The 19,762-nt window shown below is 32.5% G+C and overlaps 3 protein-coding genes across 4 annotated transcripts; all 3 read right to left on the bottom strand.

The window, feature by feature from the left end:
• Window positions 1-204: 204 nt before the first annotated feature.
• On the bottom strand, window positions 205-3,537 carry LOC104880227 (acid phosphatase 1). Its single transcript, XM_010656298.3, has 3 exons — window positions 2,270-3,537; window positions 1,163-1,372; window positions 205-376 (listed from the first exon to the last, which is right to left on the bottom strand). Exons 1-3 carry the CDS (start codon window positions 2,653-2,655, stop codon window positions 205-207), a joined length of 768 nt encoding a protein of 255 aa, XP_010654600.1. The 5' UTR covers window positions 2,656-3,537.
• A 2,045-nt stretch (window positions 3,538-5,582) lies between these two features.
• LOC100248136 (acid phosphatase 1) lies at window positions 5,583-11,077 on the bottom strand. Of its 2 annotated transcripts, none has more exons than XM_010656299.3 (4): window positions 10,779-11,077; window positions 7,117-7,594; window positions 6,606-6,815; window positions 5,583-5,831 (listed from the first exon to the last, which is right to left on the bottom strand). In XM_010656299.3, the coding sequence occupies exons 2-4, from the start codon at window positions 7,497-7,499 to the stop codon at window positions 5,657-5,659; spliced, it is 768 nt and encodes a 255-aa protein (XP_010654601.1). In that variant the 5' UTR covers window positions 7,500-7,594; window positions 10,779-11,077; the 3' UTR covers window positions 5,583-5,656. The 2 variants fall into 2 exon arrangements, with proteins under 2 accessions (XP_010654601.1, XP_019077542.1); XM_019221997.2 differs by having other exon boundaries at window positions 7,117-7,570.
• A 2,057-nt stretch (window positions 11,078-13,134) lies between these two features.
• LOC104880226 (pentatricopeptide repeat-containing protein At1g51965, mitochondrial) lies at window positions 13,135-17,898 on the bottom strand. Its single transcript, XM_010656297.3, has 2 exons — window positions 16,906-17,898; window positions 13,135-15,375 (listed from the first exon to the last, which is right to left on the bottom strand). The coding sequence occupies exons 1-2, from the start codon at window positions 17,728-17,730 to the stop codon at window positions 14,170-14,172; spliced, it is 2,031 nt and encodes a 676-aa protein (XP_010654599.1). The 5' UTR covers window positions 17,731-17,898; the 3' UTR covers window positions 13,135-14,169.
• Window positions 17,899-19,762: the final 1,864 nt, after the last annotated feature.

Here is a 19,762-nt window from a genome sequence, read left to right as displayed (position 1 = left end):
TTTGATTTATTGTAATGCTAAATAAACAGAGTTTTTAGAAGAATTACAATAATGTGTTACCCAAAAAACATTATAAGTGATTTTTTAAAATTTTAAAAGTGTTTAACAAATTTTACCAAATACCTAAAAAAATTTTAAAAACACTTTAAATTAAAAACATTTTCTAAAATCATTATAAAATAAACTTTTAATTCAAAGTTTTCATCAACTGATATAGTACATTGGATTAGACAACTTAAAAGTCCTATTCTCGGTATTAGTTCCTAAGATATCACTCCATTGATCACCAATATTATCAATTATTCTGTATCCACTCTTCTTTAACTTTTTTCTTTCATTTGACTTATACACAACTATTGTACCCGCCGAAGATCCCCTACAACAAAAAAACTTATCATCAAAAACTAAATATAGTAGATATTTATTAATAAAAATGTTTATATCTTTAGTCACATCTGAAAACCAATCAACTATTGTGAAATGTTTTTATGATTAACACCAAACCTTCAAAGCTTATAATAAGGTTTTACATTTTAGGCCATCATTTTCAAGCAATTGTTATAGTTAATGAAAAAAAATCATAAATGCCTAAAAATCATAATTTAATTGTTTCACTAACAAATTTTTTACCCCAACTAGTAAATGGAAGTACGAATATAAGAATCACTTAAAATTTTGACAGCTTAAGAGTTTTGACTTTTATTTTCACAAAAAAAAAGAAAAAAAAAATTGTAAACCTTCAAAAGACCCTTTTTGGATAAAACTCGTATCGTTGTTAAAAAGACAAATGAAAAAAAATAAGTTATTCATTCCATATTTTTATTATTATTATTCTTTTTGTAGCATTTTTTTGGGTAATTAAAAAACTCCTAGGACCCTCCACTTTTAAAATATTGGGTCGATGGGTCAGATCAACCCACTTGAATATCCAAACCCACAATTCCACTTGGATGGGGATTGCTATCCAAGGCAGGGCGTAAGGAAATTTATACTACCCAAAGGGGGGGTCAAATTGATCAGTTTGGTTCCATAGGCCAAAGCATTAGACCCAATCTCTGTTAGACCCTCCAACCCAATTTCAATTTATCAATATAAGGTCAGTTTTGACTCAAAAATCAGTAGGCCCAGTGAAATACATCTTGAAGTGTAAGTATTTGCTTACTTGAGTATGAGCTTCTCCCAAGTGTGATATCCCACATTTCGTAAATTGGCTGCTGTGACATTTCTTTGGGCCTCTGGCCTGCCTGTTATGAATACAGCTTTAATCCCAAGAGACAGCAACTTCTTGTACAGCTTAAGACTTTCTGGCAGTGCCGGAGCCTTTCCCTCATAGACCCAATTGTTGAATTGTGTGGAATTGTATGCTTCAACCCTGAAATTTCAAGATAATTTGGTCATGATAAAAACAGGATTCGTATAAAAACATAGCACAAACATGAATATTGGGAAAGGGCACCAAAAAATTAGGATAGCGGAGGTCCATTTCAGCCAAATTCCAATTTCTTCTCCTATTTTATATGTCTATGACATAAGACCAATATCCTGGTTCCTTTTTTAATGTGGCATTTAGTCATCAGATGATCCTAATCTTGAAAGCCTCTCCATGATTCAATTGTGTGAACGATAAGGACCATGTAGCATACATGAGTAAAATAAAAGAAAGACAAAAAATTATAACGTGGTTTGGCGATTAATATGATCCTTACGTTTATGGAGCACACTAATATAAAACAAATGTATTAATCAAACAAAAATAAAAAATTACATCAGTAAACCCTCTCTCACTTCCCTCAATTGCGACCGCATTTTTTTTTCCCTTACGAAACCCTAAATTATTGAAGGATTTAAATATAATAAGGATAAATCCGTTATTCAATATATAAAATAAAATAAAATTATATAGGAGTCCTACCCCTTAAACCCCTACACATTTAACAAGGAGTTTGATCCCTAGTATTCTTAATAAGATTGAGAGTTTGTTTGACAATAATTTTAAAAAACTTTTTTAACTTTTCTAATATTTGAAAAATAAAAATTTTCATATATTAAAAACACTTCTTAAAATTATTAACAAATGTACTCTAATTCAAGTTTCGTAATCCAACAAAATCAATGAAATAATTTGAAAGAAAACTCACAAATGAAGAAAACATGAATTGGAGTGACCAGTACTTCTATAATAATGGAAAATCATCTTTACCAGCAAAATGAAAGACTATTGCAAAGACAGTTTCCCAGAAAAGAGACTGCAAATACTAAATTTAAATACCGGAATCCATGCTTAGCATAGTAAGGCAGATTAGAGGGAGAAGTCTCATCTACATCAAACACCCATATGTCCTTGCCATCTACGGCCAGCTTGAGGCTTTGAGCATAAGTAAGTGCCTCATACACCACAGCTCTCGAGTCTTTCCGGTACTGGTGGCCGAGCATGTAATGCCCCACATAGCTTTCACAGGCCTGTGGCACAGTTGACCACTCAATGATGTTGTGTGCTTCCACTCCAAGTCTCCAACTCAGGCAGGAAAGCCCCGGAACATGGTGGCCACTGGAGCCAAGCTGTGGCCGGAGAAGATGAATTTCATGGGATATTCCCAGAGAAAGCTCAACAGCACCGGCAAAGAGCAAGAGCCATATCACCAGTACTCCTCCCATGTTGTAATGCTTGTGGAGAAACTATAGAAAATACATGTGGGTGCCTTAAAATACCTGTGGGATGCCTTAGAATTCCTGTGGGTGGACAATGGACATGACCATGGGGGGGAAGGTTTATGGTCTAGGGCATAAGATTCTCTTCAAAAAAATATACAGACAACTGACACAAATTATATATGGTTAAAACAAAAGATTAGTTCATGGGTCTGGACCTTACTAATTGTCACCTGGAGTATAGGGATCCACATCCTTCATGCAGCATGGGGAATTTTTGTATGAATGCCTTTTTGGACCATATGTCTGTCATGTTATTATCATGGTGGAATAGTCCTGACGTGTCAGTTGTGTTGGCTTTAACCTACAATATTCAATGGGTGCCCAATAAAGATTGGCTTATAGGCAGAGACTTATTGATCTAATACCAAGTTTTCAACATGTGTTTATCTACTTTTTGACCACAGGGGTCTGGCTTTCTTGCAGCCTTACTGAAGAAAAAAGATCATCCAATATGGAGCCTATATTTGAATTCACTCCTCTGATCTATATTGCCTTTTTCTCACCTGATCCAATGAGGGTCTTATCAAGATTTGCTTATAACCGCACAGATGCTATGTGTTGATGTTAGTTTTGGTATTAGTATCTGCAGTACTGTTTCTCCTTATTCTAGACCCCTTTGGGTAAAGAAAATGATCCATGTACAAGGGTGGATCTTTAATGATCTAATCTTGAGGAGGGGGGTATGTTTTGGGTGTAATAATGTCTTTTTTAAGCTTGAGGATGAATCGCCCAGATGATGACTTTTAGAATAGACACGCAAAGGTAATGTCGAATGTCATAAAACGTTTCATCTATCTCAACTGGACATTGGTTAATTTGTAGATAAGATGGTCAAAACCCTATCTAACAATCTACAAAACACACTATAACATAGCTATTTATTCCCTTATAATCATGAATCGTGTCGGGCAATGTTCAAATTCTATCAATTGTTACCAACAAAATATTAATTACATGATGTCATTGACTTAGGCCTTTGAGCAAGGTGTCACAATATGCTGAAATTAATACATTAATTGTAGATAAGATTTATACAAGCATGGTATATGCACTTTGGAGGAATTAATACATTGCAAGCCTTGGTGGCTACTTCATCAACAATGTCATAGCAAAAGAAAATGAAATTAATTCAATCATTGAAACACATAATTTAAGAGATTGCATTCTTTTTTGTTGGTGAAATCAAACATTTTAAGGGATCCTTCTCCCTTAGTTTAATAGAATGATTGATGTAAAAAGTTCAACCAAATCATTTTCTTTGGTAAATCTTAGCTTTCTCTTTTTGAAAATAACTTCCATGAGGCAGAATCAATTTTGCACATGCTGGAAATGATTAATTAAAATAGACATGAAAGAGACCTCTCAACACACAACATATAAAGTTATTATCACATGATCATTTCACAACTTTAAAAAGAAAAAAAAAAAATCTAATCTAAACATATAATATTTTATTCCAAGTTTTAGATGATACATGGAACCAAAAGTAAGGTTACTGCAATCAAAGAAACAAAATTGTAATGAGACATAATCAGTGGAAGGTAGAAGATGCATGTCGCTTCATGTAACATGGGGAATTGTGCTTTCATTTGGTCTCCATTCACATTTGTTATCCCCACCAAGGGTGTAGACAACCAAAAAAATCTTGTGCAATTCTTCTCACTTCTGAGCTACATTGGCTTTTCCTATCCTATGTGATGGGCACCCCATAGAGATTGGCTCGTAAATGGTTGGATAGTGATTTTTTTGCCATAAGGGTTTGGGCATCTTGCAACCTTATCATAGAAAAATGATCCATATATATAAGACTTGGCCTCAGAGGAGCAACTATACCTTAAAATTTGTTGGATCTTGTTGGACCGATCACACCATGTGAATTTGTTTTAAGAAAACATCATTTGGGTGACCCATCCTAGGTTTAAGAGCAACATTGTTACACCCCAAAAATCCCTCATTTAATATGAGGCTCTCATGACTTGAACCCAAAACCCTTGGTCTGATACCAATCGTTGGATCGAATTTTGACCATTTCATCTAAAAACTAATTGGTATTTAGTTAGAATGAATCAAATCTTTTATAACTTACGATATCACATCACGTGGACATATTCTAAGAGCCATCATTTAAGTGACCCATCCCCAACTTAAGCACGATGTTATTACACTCCAACAAAATTGTATGCAGCTCTCCATATCTATGATCTATGTTGGTTTTTTCCTACCACATCCAATGAATTCCTATAAAATTAGCTTTTAAGGATATGCATATATAATTGCTATGTACCATGGTTTCTAAGTTAGGGACAATGCCCTTACTTGAAGGGTCCATTTGTCTTTAAGTTTCTCTTCTTTCTTTTAGTGTCTGTGGAACCTTTTTCACATGCTATAAGAAAAGAAAAGCCATTCAACAATTCTAACATCTTCATCATGCAAAGAATCCAAAAAAAAAAATATATATCATTCATTGTTTGAAAATCTCCAACATTCCCATCAGCTAGGATGACCTGCAAAGCATATACGTCTCATGCTACCACCATCATGAGCACAGATGGTTGGAGCTAATGAGAGGTGTTTAAACTTACTAATTGGAATATATATATATATATATATATATTAAAAGAAATATTATATAAAATATTCTCTAAGTTTATATGTTATTATAATTAGATTTCTTATAAAATAAGGAAAACTAGTAGAATATCTCTATAAATATTTCAAGTTATAAGAAAAAAAGTTATGGCTTCAATACTATTAAAGCTAGAAGCCTGAAATATCTTCTCTACTTCTCTTCCTCACATTATTTCAATAGAATTAGGAAAGTTGCATAGTAAAAAAGAATAGTATAGATCATTAAAAGTCAGTCCATAATGTAATGCTGAATGAATCGAGTTCCTTTAAGCAGCATTTGATTTATTTCAATAGGAAATTCTAGTTCAAAGTTTCATCAACTAATGTAGTACATTGGATCAGGTAGCTTAAAAGTCCTATTCCCCACATTAGTTCCTAAGATATCACTCCATTGATCACCAATGTTTCCAACTATTCTGTATCCACTTTGCTCTAGTTTTTTCCTTTCATTTGATTTGTACGCAACTGCTGTACCTGTGACCGATGATCCCCTACAACAAAAAATCATTTTATAAAAAACTAAAGGCAATAATAAATATTTAGTGATAAGAATATTCATTTCTTTAATCATTTTATTTGAAAACTAATTGACTATGACATCTTTATACCCATTCCCAAGCCTTTGAAGATACCATCCCAAAATTTTATCATCTTGAGGCTTATAATAAGTTTTGTATTTTGAGCCATTATTTCCAAAGTGTTAATTAAAATTTTGGATTATCTTCAAAGATGTCCAAGAATCATAATTTGATTGTTTCACTGACAAGTTTTTTGCTTCAAGTCGTGAATAGAATTACAAATATAAAAAACTCTCAAAATTCTCATGACACAAGAGTCTCTAACATTTATTTTCATGGAGAAAACCGAAAAACTTCAAAAGAGGATATTTTGGGAGAAAAGTCTGTCATAAAAAAACAAAAAGATAAGTTCTTCATCTCTTTTAGTATTATTATTCTTTTCAGTTACAGTTCTTGGGTAGTTAAAAACCTCTCAAGAACGGGTCTGAATAAGTCAGCCCATTTAGGCACCCAAACCCGTATTCCACCTTAATGGGATTGCTATCCAGAAAGGCAGGGGATAAGGAACACTTAACTGCACAAAGGGGGTCAAATTGATCAGTTTCGTTCCATAGGCCGAAGCATTAGAATCAATCTCTGCTTGACCCTCCAACCCAATTTCAAATTATCAATATATGATCAGTTTTGACTCAGAAAATCATTATTAGGCCCAGTGAAATGTATCTTGATGTTTAAGTATTTGCTTACTTGAGTATGAGCTTCTCCCAAGTGTGATATCCCGCATTCTGTAGGTTGGCTGCTGTGACATTTCTTTGGGCTTCTGGTCTGCCTGTTATGAATACAGGCTTAATCCCAAGAGATTGCAACTTCTTGTACAGCTTAAGACTTTCTGGCAGTGGCGGAGCCTTTCCCTCATAGATCCAGTTGTTGAACTGTGTGGAATTGTATGCTTCCACCCTGAAATTTCAAGATAATTAGGTCATGATAGAGACAGGATTCATATAAAAGCATAGCACATACATGACTATTGGGAAAGAGCACCAAAAAAAAAGGATAGTGTTGGTCCATTTCAGCCAAATTGCAATTTCTTTTCCTTTCTTATATGTCTATGAAAGACTATTCCAATGACAGTTTCCCAGAAAAGAGACTGCAAAGAGGATACCACCCTAGATTTTCTGTGACTATATCTTCCTACCATGATTATATGGGCCTTTGTTTGAAGATAGTAGCTATATACTAATGGAAATGATAAGTTTACCCGAATCCATGCTTAGCAAAGTAAGGCAGATTAGAAAGAGAAGTCTCATCTATATCAAACACCCATATGTCCTTGCCATCTCCGGCCAACTTGAGGCTTTGGGCATGAGTAATTGCCTCATACACAACGACTCCTGAGTCTTTCCGGTACTGGTCGCCGAGCATGTAATGCCCCACATAGCTTTCACAGGCCTGTGGCACAGTTGACCACTCAATAATGTTGTGTGTCTCCACTCCAAGTCTCCAACTCAGGCAGGAAAGCCCCGGAACATGGTGGCCACTGGAGCCAAGCTGTGGCCGGAGAAGGTGAATTTCAAGGGATATTCCCGGAGAAAGTTCAACAGTACTGGCTAAAAGAAAGAGTAATTGCACCAGTACTCCCATGTTGTAATGCTTTGTAGAGAAACTACAGACTACATCAATCTATATAGGCTCCAACACATATACTGTTGCTTCTGTGGTATGTAACAGTACTTCAGCTAAGTAAGAGGATCAGGAATAAATAAATCAAGAATCAGTTTGGTAGCAATTCTAAAAACCACTTTTAACTTTTCTACCATTGTCAAGTACTATAAGAGCTGGAAATGCATTCTAAAATTAATGCCAAACAAACTCTAAGACTATATCATATATTAAATTATTGATTAACCTCAAAAGATAAGTTGTTAGGTAATGGACCAACAACATATGTCACTGACAACACATGTGAACATATATGAACATATATCAAGTTGAATTTATGCTGAGCATTGGCATCCTTTTCCACAAATTCATTCAAACAAGAAATAAAAGGTGACAGATCTTTCTTTTGATCAAAAAGTTTTCAACTCCAACTAACTAATATTGATCCAACATAATATAGAAAAGCACACTAGACAATATTTTCTATAATGATAAGGCCTTTTATGCCTTGAAATAGCTGTGGGTGCCTCGAAATTCCTGTGGGTGGACATGGCCATGGAGCTGAAAGTTTTATGGTCTAGAGCATAGGATTCTCTTCAAAGAGAAACAGACAACCGACACAAGTTACATGGTTAAAACAAAAGATTAATTAGTTCATGGGTCTGGACCTTACTAATTGTCACCTGGAATATGGGTATCCCATATCCTTCTGTATCTTCATTCCATACACTATGGAAATTGAACTGTAGATCAACATGGATTGCTGGCCTTATTGGGTACTTTTATCTATGTTTTTATTTATAGAAAATGCCAATGATATGCATTCATCGAACCCCAATTCCACAGATTTCAGTATCTCTTTTGGGGAAATCCATCATTTAAATGAATCTTTTCCCATTATGTTTAGTGGAATGATTAACCAGATGTTTTCACTTTTCAAAGACATGTGTCATTGCATTCGTCAGTCTTATTATTTCCATAAGAGTCGATCTTTCATTTGCTGGACATGATTTCAATGAGGAATGAATAGAAAACAAGCAACAATACATCATATATTATGATCCAGTACAAGAAAAAAATATTTAGTTCTAAGTATAATAGTCTATCCCAAGTGTTAGTGTGAATCAAAGAAATAGCTACAATGAGAAAGAAAGGGACGAAAGGTCAAAAAGGCTTCCCATTTCTTGCAGCATGGGGAATTTTTTATGAATGCTTTATTGGACCATATGTTTGTCATGTTATTATCATGGTGGAATAGTCCTTAGCTGTCAGTTGTATTGGCTTTAACCTACAATATCCAATGGGTGCCCAATAAAGATTGGCTTATAGGCACAGAGATATTGATGTAATACCAAGTTCTCAATATTGGTATCTTTACTTTTTGACCACAGGGGTGTGGCTGTGATCACCTAATAGATATGTAGTCCATATGTAAATTCAATCCTCTGTGATCTCTATGACCTTTTTCTTGGCTCATCCAATGAGGGTCTCATCAAGATTTGCTTCTAACCACACAAATGTTAGTGGGTAGATGATAGTTTTGGTATTGATATCTTGCAGTACTGTTTCTTCTTAGCCTAGTCCCCTCTGCTAAAGAAAATGGAAGAAAATGATCCATACAAATGGGTGGATGTTTAATGGAGATCTACTCTCACAGAGAGTGGTATTTGTTGGGATGCGGAAATGCAACTTTTAAGCTCGATGATAGGTTATTCAAATGACGACTTTTAGAACAGACCCGCGATATGTATTATCGAATGTCATCAAAGGTTTGACCTATACTTATTAGACATTAAAACCCGATTCAATAATATGCAATCCCCAATAGATATACAAGCGACAATATAGCATAACTACTTATTCCATTTTCATGAATTTTATCGGGCAATATTCAAATTCTATCAATTGTTACAAAAACATTTAATTGCATTATGTCATTGACTTAGGCTTTGAGCAAGTGGTGACTATATTCTAAAATTAATACACTGCAGCTATGATTTATACAAGCATGGTTTATGCAGCTGGAGGAATTAATACAATGCGGGCCTTGGTGGCTACTTCATCTATAATGTCATAGCAAAAGAAAATGAGATTCAACCCTTGAATCACATATTTGAGAAATTGCAATATTTTTTGTTAGGGAAATCAATCATTTTAAGGGGTCATTCTTGCTTATAAGTTTAATAGAATGGTTAAAATGATTTGATTGATTTTAAAAAATATTAAGTAAAATATGATTAAAAATTTATGATTTTTTAAATTATTTAATTTGTACATAAAATAGTTAAAATAAATAAAATGAGTTTAAAATAACATATAAAAATAAATTATTAACTTTATATTTATGTTTTATTTATTTATTTATTTTTTCTAACTTCTACCTTTTTTCTTCTATTTTCTTTTTTCTATATTTTTGCTTAAAATTTTTGGAATCGAACATAGTCTTTGTAAATCTTATTTATTTGTTACAGAAAATAACTTCCATTAGGCAGAATCAATTTGCATTTATTGGTAATGATTTCAAATAGACATGAAAAGACCTCTCAACATACATACAACACGTTATTATCACATGATCATTTCATGATTCTAAAAAAAAAAAAAAAAAGGATTTGATCTAAACATATAATAATTGTATAAGACAAACAAAAAATTTTATGCAATTCTTCTCACTTATGAGCTACATTGGCTTTTTCTACCCTATCCTTTGAGTATCCCATAAAGATGGGCTTGTAAATAGTTGGATAGTGATTCTTTGGCCACATAGGTGTGGGTATCTTGCAACCTTACTATAGAAAAATGATTTATAAATACAAGATACGGTCTCACAAGAGCAATGAATTAAGTTTTTGACTATCTCATTTAAGAAGTAACAGAGGCTATCTCATTTGAAAACTAATTGGTGTTTAATGAGAATAGGTCAAATCTTTTATGACATTTGACATCACACTTCTGAAAGCTATTATTTGGATAACCCATGAAAAAACCCAACATGATACTCTCGTGATTCAAACCCTATGATTTTTACTCTGATATCAATTGTTGGATCAAGTTTTGACCATCTTATATGAAAATCAATTAGCATTTAATAAAGGCAAGTCAAACTTTTTATAGTATTCGATATTACATCACATGGACATATTATCACTTCGATGACTCATTTCTCTCTATCTGTGAGCTATGTTAGTCTTTTCCCACCACATACAATGAATTTCCATAAAAATCAGCATTTTAAGGGCATGCATATATCGTGTTATGTACCTTGGTTTCTAAGTTAGGGACAATGCCTCGTACTTGAAGGGTCCACTCGTCTTTAACTTTCCCTTGTTTCTTTTAGTGACCGTAGAACCTTCTTCACGTGCTATAAGAAAAGATAAACCCATCAACAGTTCCAACATCTTGATCATAAAAGAATCCAAAAAAATTCATACATTGCTTGAGAATCTCTACCATCTCCATCATCCAAGCTCACTAGCAAAGCATAGATGTCTCATCTTACCACCATCATGAGTGCATATGGTAGGAGCTATTGGGAGGTGTTTAAAATTATTAATTGGAACATTTTTATTTTTTTGTAAAAAAAAAGAATATTATATAAAATATTTGTTAAATTTATTATAATTTTTTACATAATAAGAAAAATTAATAGGAATATCTCTAAAAAAATTTTAGATCATGAGAAAAAAACTTTGGAAAAGAAAAAAAGATTCTTATAAAATAAATGAAAACAATCACATATAATTAAAAAATGTTTTCTAAAAATAATCTATTTTCTATTTTCTATTTTTAAATCATTTTAAAAACGTATGATGTGATTTTCACCTTTTTCCTTTTCTAAAACACATGTTTGGCACAGTTTCTGTTCCTTTTTCCTTTCTTGGGTGGGGTGGGGTGTGGCCATTATTTTGTGGATTGATTTATTTGATATGGTTGTTTGATATAACCACATTCATCATGCTTTAGTAGTTTATTTCATTTGCTGCAAATGCTTTCAGTGAGTCATATGAAAGAGACCACCAGTACAAATATGTTATTTGATAAATTTTTCTCTTGGGTTTTCCTGGCAACCAAACATAACATTTGGAAATGAAGGACCACAAACTCGTTTATTTTGTGATTTAGATAATTGTCTACAATCACATGTTGCCTGTAAAAGAGTGGATGAGTGCATCCACTCAAATCTTAATCATGTTACAAGAGTTGGTAAGGAATGAATCATGACAAATATGAAAAAAGACACCTATATAAGATTATTGGATTGTGAAACTTGAATCAGTTTTGTTACGTTTTGTTCAAGGTATTGGGTTCGAGCTGTCCAATCATCTCGCACAATCGAACCATATTAAAAATCTTATTTTTTATTTTTATTTTTTGCTTGCGTGTATGCATGTTTTAATTAACATATTAGAGGTTAGAAAATAAGTTCGTAAATCCAAGATTTTCCATCAAGTAAGCCCACCAACTACCATCATAATCACAAAATTTTTTGGCCTATTTGAAATTACATGCCAACCAATAACGCTTTATCACTAATTTTTGCTTCAACTTTAAGTATTAATGCAATCAATAAGAAATTAAGATTATGTTTGGTAACACTTTTTAGAAATATATTTTTTTTTCTTATTGAGAACAAAAGAATATGAAAACATGTTTGAATATCGATTATTCTAAAACATGTTTTTTAAATAATTATCATGAAAATATGGTGTATTATGAAAATATATTTAATTGTTTTCACTTATTTTATGAGAATCATTTTAAAACATAATTGTTAAAATATAGAAAATCATTGAAAAATAAAGTATTATAAAAGAAAAACTACTTTCAATAAATATTTAAAAACACACGAATAGATTCATGATATATTAAACAAATTTTTATTCTAAAAAATATCAAATTGTTTTTAAAAACAATGATCGGATATAATGCACCTCTAAAAATTGTCATTGTAGAGAGACTCTAAAGTGTTATATACCTTCCTATTATTAAGAGTAGTAAATAAGCGAAAAAATGATTTGAGAATTGATTCATCGTCCTAATTTTGGGATATGTTAAATAAAGTATTGCATATTTGAAATGTATATGAAAATCATTGATTGAATACTTCTATTTTGTTTATTATAAAAAAATCTATTTGAAAATTTAAAATGTTTTCGATTTGTTTTCTATATTTTCAAATATTTCTTAAAAATAACTCATATTTATAAATTTTATTTTTAATTATTAATTCTTAATACTTGTACAATTATTTTCTAAAATAATTTTACCAAATAACTTAGAACAATTAAAATATATATATATTTTCAAAAAATATCTTGTTTTCAAAAACAACCTCTTCAAAAATAATTTTTTATTTTTAAGAAAAAAAACAGCCTCTTGATCACTTAGAACTTGGACTAATTATAACATTATAGGGTGAGCTCTTTTCCCCTCAAGAAAAATGTGAGGTTACTCATGAATGGGTAAATATTTGTAACTAAATAAAACTTTTCAAAAAGGGTTTGATGTGATTCTCCACTTCTGTTTGTCCCTTTGAATATCCTTTCTAGAAAAAGATATCTATCATTTCCTTCTGTCACAGTTTGCAGCAATTAACACATAGTTGCCACGGTATCTGTTCCTTTTTCTTATCCTATGTTTTCCTTTTTCCTTTCTTGGGTGGTGTTTGGCCATTGTTTTGTGGATTGATTTATTTGATAAGGTTGTTTTAACCACATTCATCATGCATTAGTATTTGATTTCATTTGCTGCAAATGCTTTCAGTGAGTCATATGAAAGAGACCACTAGTATAAATAACAATTTGATATATTTTTTTCTTGGGTTTTCCTGGCAACCAAACATAACATAATTAAAAATATATATATATGTCCCATATTTTAACTTAATATAAAATATGGAAATCATCTCCATCAGCCTTTCAAAACCCAAATTCAAAAAATTTCCCAAACAGAAGAATTATTCCAACAACACAACATCAATTCCAATTCTTTATGTAAATCAAGCAAGGCCTAGGGTTGTAAATGAAGACCAAAAATATAGGCACATCTTGAAATAGATAAGGGGCAGCACTTACAGAATCTTCCGCTTTAACAACAATCTGCTGATTCACCTATGTTCTCAAATGCATCCTGCAGCTACTAAGGCAACGGATCTTAATCAGCATGAAATCCAACCAAAATACAGAGGCAACAATAAATCATATCCTCCAGCCTCTTCATCATGCAGCAAATAAGCAAAATTCCCCAGTATTTCCATTATGCAGCACAGCACAAGGTGTAGATGCCACATACTATTGATAAGTATCTGAATGATGCCAACCAGTTATAACTTATGTGAGGGTAGTTGCCCTACAAGAAGACAACCAAACTTCTTTAGGATGTATACCTTTCTACGGATAATGAGCCCATTGGACATCAGCCCACAAAAAGGACTGAAAAAAATCAGTTCATATCATACAGCATTTGTTTCTTGCCCTTCGGAGATGGCCAGAGAAGGTAGGCGTTTAAGCATAATTGCATATAGGTCTTCTACACTTGCCCTTTCTAATTGTGATTTACCAAATTGATTCTGGAGTCTGGATCAATTGGTAGCAAACCCAACAGCGAAAAATTGGATACAAACTTTTGCCAGCAGTATAAAAGATTGCTGGCATCACCTTAAAGGGCTAACAACCCAACCTGTGATTGGATTCTTCCTGCGAACTCTTACTTTCTGGTGTGAACCACTTTGTAAACGTTCAAGAACTGCATAAGTGATAGAATCTGGAGTTAACCCCTGTTGTTTTAGTTTTGCATATAGATCCACTGCTTCAGCAGTTCTCCCAGACCTCTCAAGACAATCGAGTAAAATATTGTAAGTTACAATGTTAGGGGAACAACCTTCAGCAAGCATCTCATCAAACAACCTACAAGCCATCTCAACTTTATCTGTCTTGCCAAAGCACTCAATGAGTGTGCTATATGTGACAACATCAGGACTCAATCCCTCCTCTCGCATCTCCTTGAACCTCATGTGAGCTTCATCAATATCACCATTTTTCCCAAGGCAATTAATCAAAGAATTAAAAGAGATAATATCAGGTTTACAACTGCTATTCTCAAGTTCTTCGAAAATTTTTACAGCCTCTTCAACTCTTCCAGCCCTTCCAAAGCTGGAGATCAGAATATTGTAGGAAAATATGTCTGGTGAGGGTCCATCCTGTTTCATCTTTTCATATAGATCATGAAGATCTGATGTTTTTTTCAACTTGCCAAGAGCTGACAAAACTGTGTTATACATGACAGTATCAGTACTTATCCTCTTCTCATGGATCTTACTCAGCAAGTCCAAGGCTTCTGTTGTTTTACCTGCATCACATAGACTCTCCAACATGGACATGTAAGCATCCCGATCTCCCTCATCATGGAAGCTCCACATATTGCAAAACAGCCGGTGAGCCTCACTTGCATGACCCAATTTGCTCAAAGTCCTCACAAGATAGGCATATATTGACTTATTCATGAATTTGTTGGATACTTCCACAACCTCATCTAGTCTTCCAAGTTGCCCTTCTGCAACCAAAACATTTAGTATCACACTGAATGTAAATCCATTGGGCCGACAATTGTTCTCCACCATTTTAGAGAAGAGGAAAATTGTCTTATCAACCATCCGGTTATTAGCAAGTGCCTGGATCATTGTGTTATAAGCAATTAAATTAGGAGTGTAGCCCTTTTCTGTCATTTCCTGAAAGAGTGTCAGCGATTCATCAGCTTTCCCAATCTTTCCAGTCATTCTGATCATGATGGTGTATGTATATTCATCAGGCTCACAATGTTTTCTTTTCATGTCTTTAAAAACCATGTAGACCTGGTCAACCTGTCAAAATGCTGCACATCAGATTATCAGGATCCAAGAAACTGATGTTAATAAAAAATAAAATAAAAAGTAACTAGCTCAAGCTGGCAATTCCATAAATCAATTTTAAAGTTCAAATGCATTTTACTTTTTAGACACAAATTCATCATTTGTTCATTGATGTTCTATGTTTTACTATCTTTTTGCGGCACGCTTAGGCCTATAATGTGTTTTTTGTTTGAACTGTTGCTCTGCTGTTAACAGTACCATAATTCTTTAAGACAACACTTCATAGAGTGTGAATGACTCAATTAGAGCCTTCAGTTTTATCTCTTTAAAGAACCTTTTAAAACTTTATCAATTTGTATAGGTGAGTTCTCTAATTCTTACTTCTACAGAAATAATCTTATCATTATCCAATGCCACTGTTAAACAATCCAGCAATTCTGCAATTTGCAAACACACAAGCAACAAGTTCCAAGTTAGCTGTTAAGTTCCACAAGGAAGATGTTTTTTTTTATATAGGCAAACAAGAAAGTATTAAAAAGTGCTAACAGAACTAGCGCATGAGTTCTGTGAGGGAGACATGTATAACTCCTAGCACAAATATGACATTTTCTCAGCATCACAAAAATAATTAAGGGATACTGGTTCCCACCACATGTCAATACACTCTAATTTATATTTGATTTGAGTTCACCTTATTGTTTTATAAATATGTCCCATGTAATAATCTGACTTTCATCGAACTTATTTCCCTAGAGCATAATATCATTCATAAAAAATTTAGCCCAACAATTGTTATATACAAGAACTAATTCTTCAATTTGCAACAAAGTTAGGGCCTCCTTGATTGCAAAAGATGGAACCCGTCCATAAATGTTTTCATTTCCGAAAAGGAAAGAATAAGTATGCTGGTTTTTTCAATCATTAAAGTGTTGGCATTTTCTAAAATGCCCAAAAAATATTTCAATGCTTTCTTAAAACAATCCATTCTCAAAATAGTTTCAAAACAATTCAGACAACATGTATCCAGACATGATCTGTACATCATTTCCATTTTTTTCTATTTTCTGAAACAGAAAAATCTAAGTTCCAATACTAAACACACCCTTAGCTCTTGAAGAACTAACTAAACAAGGCCCCCAAAAAAACCCACTCCCCACAAACTTTCCGGGCAAAGATAACAAGTAATCCCATGTAAACTATTTGAAAACTTCTCTTGGTCCATCACAAATTTCAGGAACATACTGCAATCTTACACCACCATTTCACAGACCAAAACAAAACGAAGTTTGGGATTGTTTGCTACTTTCAACAAGAAAACCGCTACCAGTAGTTCACCCAACTGCTAAAATCTATTCTAATTCCAAATTCCATTACTCCTGCATTACACATCTCTATTGACACACCCACTTCTACATTACACCCAATTTGACAAACGCTCAAGCTCCAAACTGGTTGGTCAAGTACTGAAAAGCACATCATACACATACCCATTCAAAACCTTAATAAAACTGAAAAAGAAATGAGAAGAGAAACGATTCAGACCTTGTTATCCTTGGCGAGGGCATCCAAAAGCATATTATAGGCGAAAATATCCAATTTATAACCGCGGCGCCGCAATTCGACATAAACTTCAAAAGCCTTGTTCGAATTGTTCGATCTCAAGTGCGCCTGAAGAAGGCATTTATAGGTGTAACAATTCATTTGCAAGTCCCACTTTTTCACCAAATCAAAACACCTCTCAACATCAGCGCCTCCACCAAAAATCCCAATCAAGATATTGATGGTGGAGATGCTGCCACGCACACCGCAGCGTTCCATGTCGTCAAGGATCGCACGGATGAGATCAAGGCGTTCGGAATCGCGGAGAGCTGAGGGTTTGGAGAGGATGACGAGGAGACGATTGTAGGTGAAGGAGTTGTGCTGGAATTTAGGGATATTGGAGGAGCAAAATCGAAAGAATTCGAGGGAGAGGTGGGGGTGGTTTAGGCATTTGAGGATTTCGGAGGCTTCAGAAGGGGTTATGGTTAGGTTTAGGGTTTGGAGGTATTCCGAAAGGTCGGGGAAAGGGTCGGAGGAAGAGTGGAGGATTTTGGTGACTTTGCAGATGAGGTCGCGTCGAGGGAGGGGGTAGCCTCGGACGTCAGTGGGGAGGATGCCGGTGGCTTCGACTCGGACGGCAACGGAACGGCGGTCCGAGGTTTCTCTCACGACCCTGCCGCTGTACTTGGTTCCGAAGTGGCGAGTGTTGAGCAGCCGGAATTTGGGGGCTTCATAGACGACATGACCTCTGTGTTTGGTTGCGAACAGGCGGGTGGAGAAGAGGCGGCCGCCGTGTGCAGTGGCAAGGCGGCGGTGGTGATGGTGCATGGTCAGGGAGGTTGTAGCCTGCGACCTGGGCGTGGGATGAGTGAGGGACGTTGAGCTTTTAAAAAACTAAAACGACGTCGTTTGGAAGAGACTCTCGGACTCATGCTTCCCTTGTGGGCCTGACCCAGATGATATGCTAACGTTGATTTTTGCTCTCCCACGATTACCACTTCTCATTTATGAATCAAAACAGCAGAGACCTTTGAAATATAACATTAATTTTTTTTTTCTAATAAATAAATATTTCATAAATATTTCTAATTTAATACATTAAAAAAAAATTCTCATGTTTCATTTCATTGTGGAAAAAAAAAACAAATATAATTAAAATTACTTAAAAATTTAAGATCCGTGTAACTATGTTTTCTTAAATTTGTTTTTCAAAATTGTTTTTAAATTTAAAAAATAGTTTTTTGAAATATTTTATAAAAATAAGGATGTTTAGGAAGTTGTTTTGAAAATAATTTTTAAAAATAAAAAATAAAAAACCTTTTTGAATAAATTATTTTTAAAAATATTTCTTTTGTTTGGTACAAACATTATAAATTCAATTTATATAATATAAATTTAATTTAATGCAAGTTTTATTAAAGTTGAAGATAGTTTTTTAATTACAAATAAATTAAAAAAATAAATAATTTTTAATAAAATATGAATAATATTATTATAATAAAATCATGTACTATAATTTTTTATTAAAAAAATAGTATTTTAGTATGGGTTAGAAATATAAGGATATTAACATCTTAATAATTTAAAATAATAATTTTTAATAATATTTTATTTAAAATGAATAATAAATAAAGTTTAACATGTAAATGAGTAAACTTTTTTCATTTTATATATGCATTTGGTATTAAATTATGAAAATAATATTGTAAAATGTTTTTAGTTAACCTACAATTAATTAGATCAATTTTTTGAATTCAAATTTTTTTTTGAAAATTAAAAAATTTATTAAAGAATTTAAATTATTAACTATATCTTAATTTATAATTTATTTATCCAAATTCAAAAAAAGTATAGTTCTATATTGGAGAAACAATAAAATCATGACTAATGATATATAAGTATTATTATTTTTTAATGATTAGATGTAGTTTTTTGTTAAAACCATTAATAAATTCAATACGACTTGATTTTATAACAAGAGAATTTATAAAAATATAATTATGTATAAAAATAATAATAAAGTCATTATGAACTAATTTTTATCCATAAATTTTTTGTATTAGTGAGTTTATTATTTGAGTTTTAAATTATTTTTAAAAAACACTAAACTTGTTATTGAATTCAACACATTAAAGACTTGTTTAATTTGAAGCTTATTTTTGTAATAAAAAAAAAATGATTGTAAGTAGAAAAGAAACAATAAAATTATTTTAAAGCAAATTTTATCCATAAATTTCAAGTACTAATTAGATCATTATTTGAGTTTTAAGTTTTTTAAAAAAATTACCAAACTTGTTAATGAATTCAACACATTAAACCTTATTTTATTTGAAATTCATTTTCCTAGTGAAAAAATTTAGCAAATAATGATTCTATGTAAAAAAATAAAAACAATGAAATTGTTCTAAACCAATTTTTGTCCACAACTTTATGATATTAATTCGTTCACTATTTGAGTTTTAAATTTCTTTTCAAAATGATTAGATTTGTTAATAAATCCAACACTTAAGTTTAATTTGAAGCGCATTTGCCAAGTGAAAAAAAATGAAAAATAATGATTTGAGAAATAATAAAATCATAAACCAATTTTTGTCTATAAATTTCTAGTACTTCACTATTTGAGTTTTAAGTTATTTTTAAAAATTATTAAACTTGTTAATAAATTCAACATATTAAATCTTACTTAATTTAAAATTTATTTACCTAATAAAAAAAATTAATAAATTTTACATACCAATAGAGTTTGATTTAGAATTTATTTGTTTAATAAAATTTGTTTTGTTTTGTTTTTGAATCCGGTATTAAGAATTTTTTAAAATAATTTTTTATTTTTAAAAACAAAAAACTATTTTTAAATCAC

Source organism: Vitis vinifera, chromosome 9 (assembly GCF_030704535.1).
Source record: "Vitis vinifera cultivar Pinot Noir 40024 chromosome 9, ASM3070453v1".
Taxonomy (NCBI): Eukaryota; Viridiplantae; Streptophyta; class Magnoliopsida; order Vitales; family Vitaceae; genus Vitis; species Vitis vinifera.
This window is presented reverse-complemented; position numbering and strand designations above follow the sequence as displayed.

What these genes read in the sequence shown, in the direction of transcription:
- LOC100248136 (XM_010656299.3), bottom strand. Translation starts at nt 7,499, where the DNA reads ATGGGAGTACTGGTGCAATTACTCTTTCTTTTAGCCAGTACTGTTGAA. An exon ending in TTTGCTAAGCATGGATTCGG is followed by an intron (nt 6,816 to 7,116) that starts GTAAACTTATCA and finishes TTGAAATTTCAG; the next exon opens with GGTGGAAGCATACAATTCCA. An exon ending in TGGGAGAAGCTCATACTCAA is followed by an intron (nt 5,832 to 6,605) that starts GTAAGCAAATAC and finishes TTTTTGTTGTAG; the next exon opens with GGGATCATCGGTCACAGGTA.
- LOC104880226 (XM_010656297.3), bottom strand. Translation starts at nt 17,730, where the DNA reads ATGCACCATCACCACCGCCGCCTTGCCACTGCACACGGCGGCCGCCTC. An exon ending in CCCTCGCCAAGGATAACAAG is followed by an intron (nt 15,376 to 16,905) that starts GTCTGAATCGTT and finishes GCATTTTGACAG; the next exon opens with GTTGACCAGGTCTACATGGT.
- LOC104880227 (XM_010656298.3), bottom strand. Translation starts at nt 2,655, where the DNA reads ATGGGAGGAGTACTGGTGATATGGCTCTTGCTCTTTGCCGGTGCTGTT. An exon ending in TATGCTAAGCATGGATTCCG is followed by an intron (nt 1,373 to 2,269) that starts GTATTTAAATTT and finishes TTGAAATTTCAG; the next exon opens with GGTTGAAGCATACAATTCCA. An exon ending in TGGGAGAAGCTCATACTCAA is followed by an intron (nt 377 to 1,162) that starts GTAAGCAAATAC and finishes TTTTTGTTGTAG; the next exon opens with GGGATCTTCGGCGGGTACAA.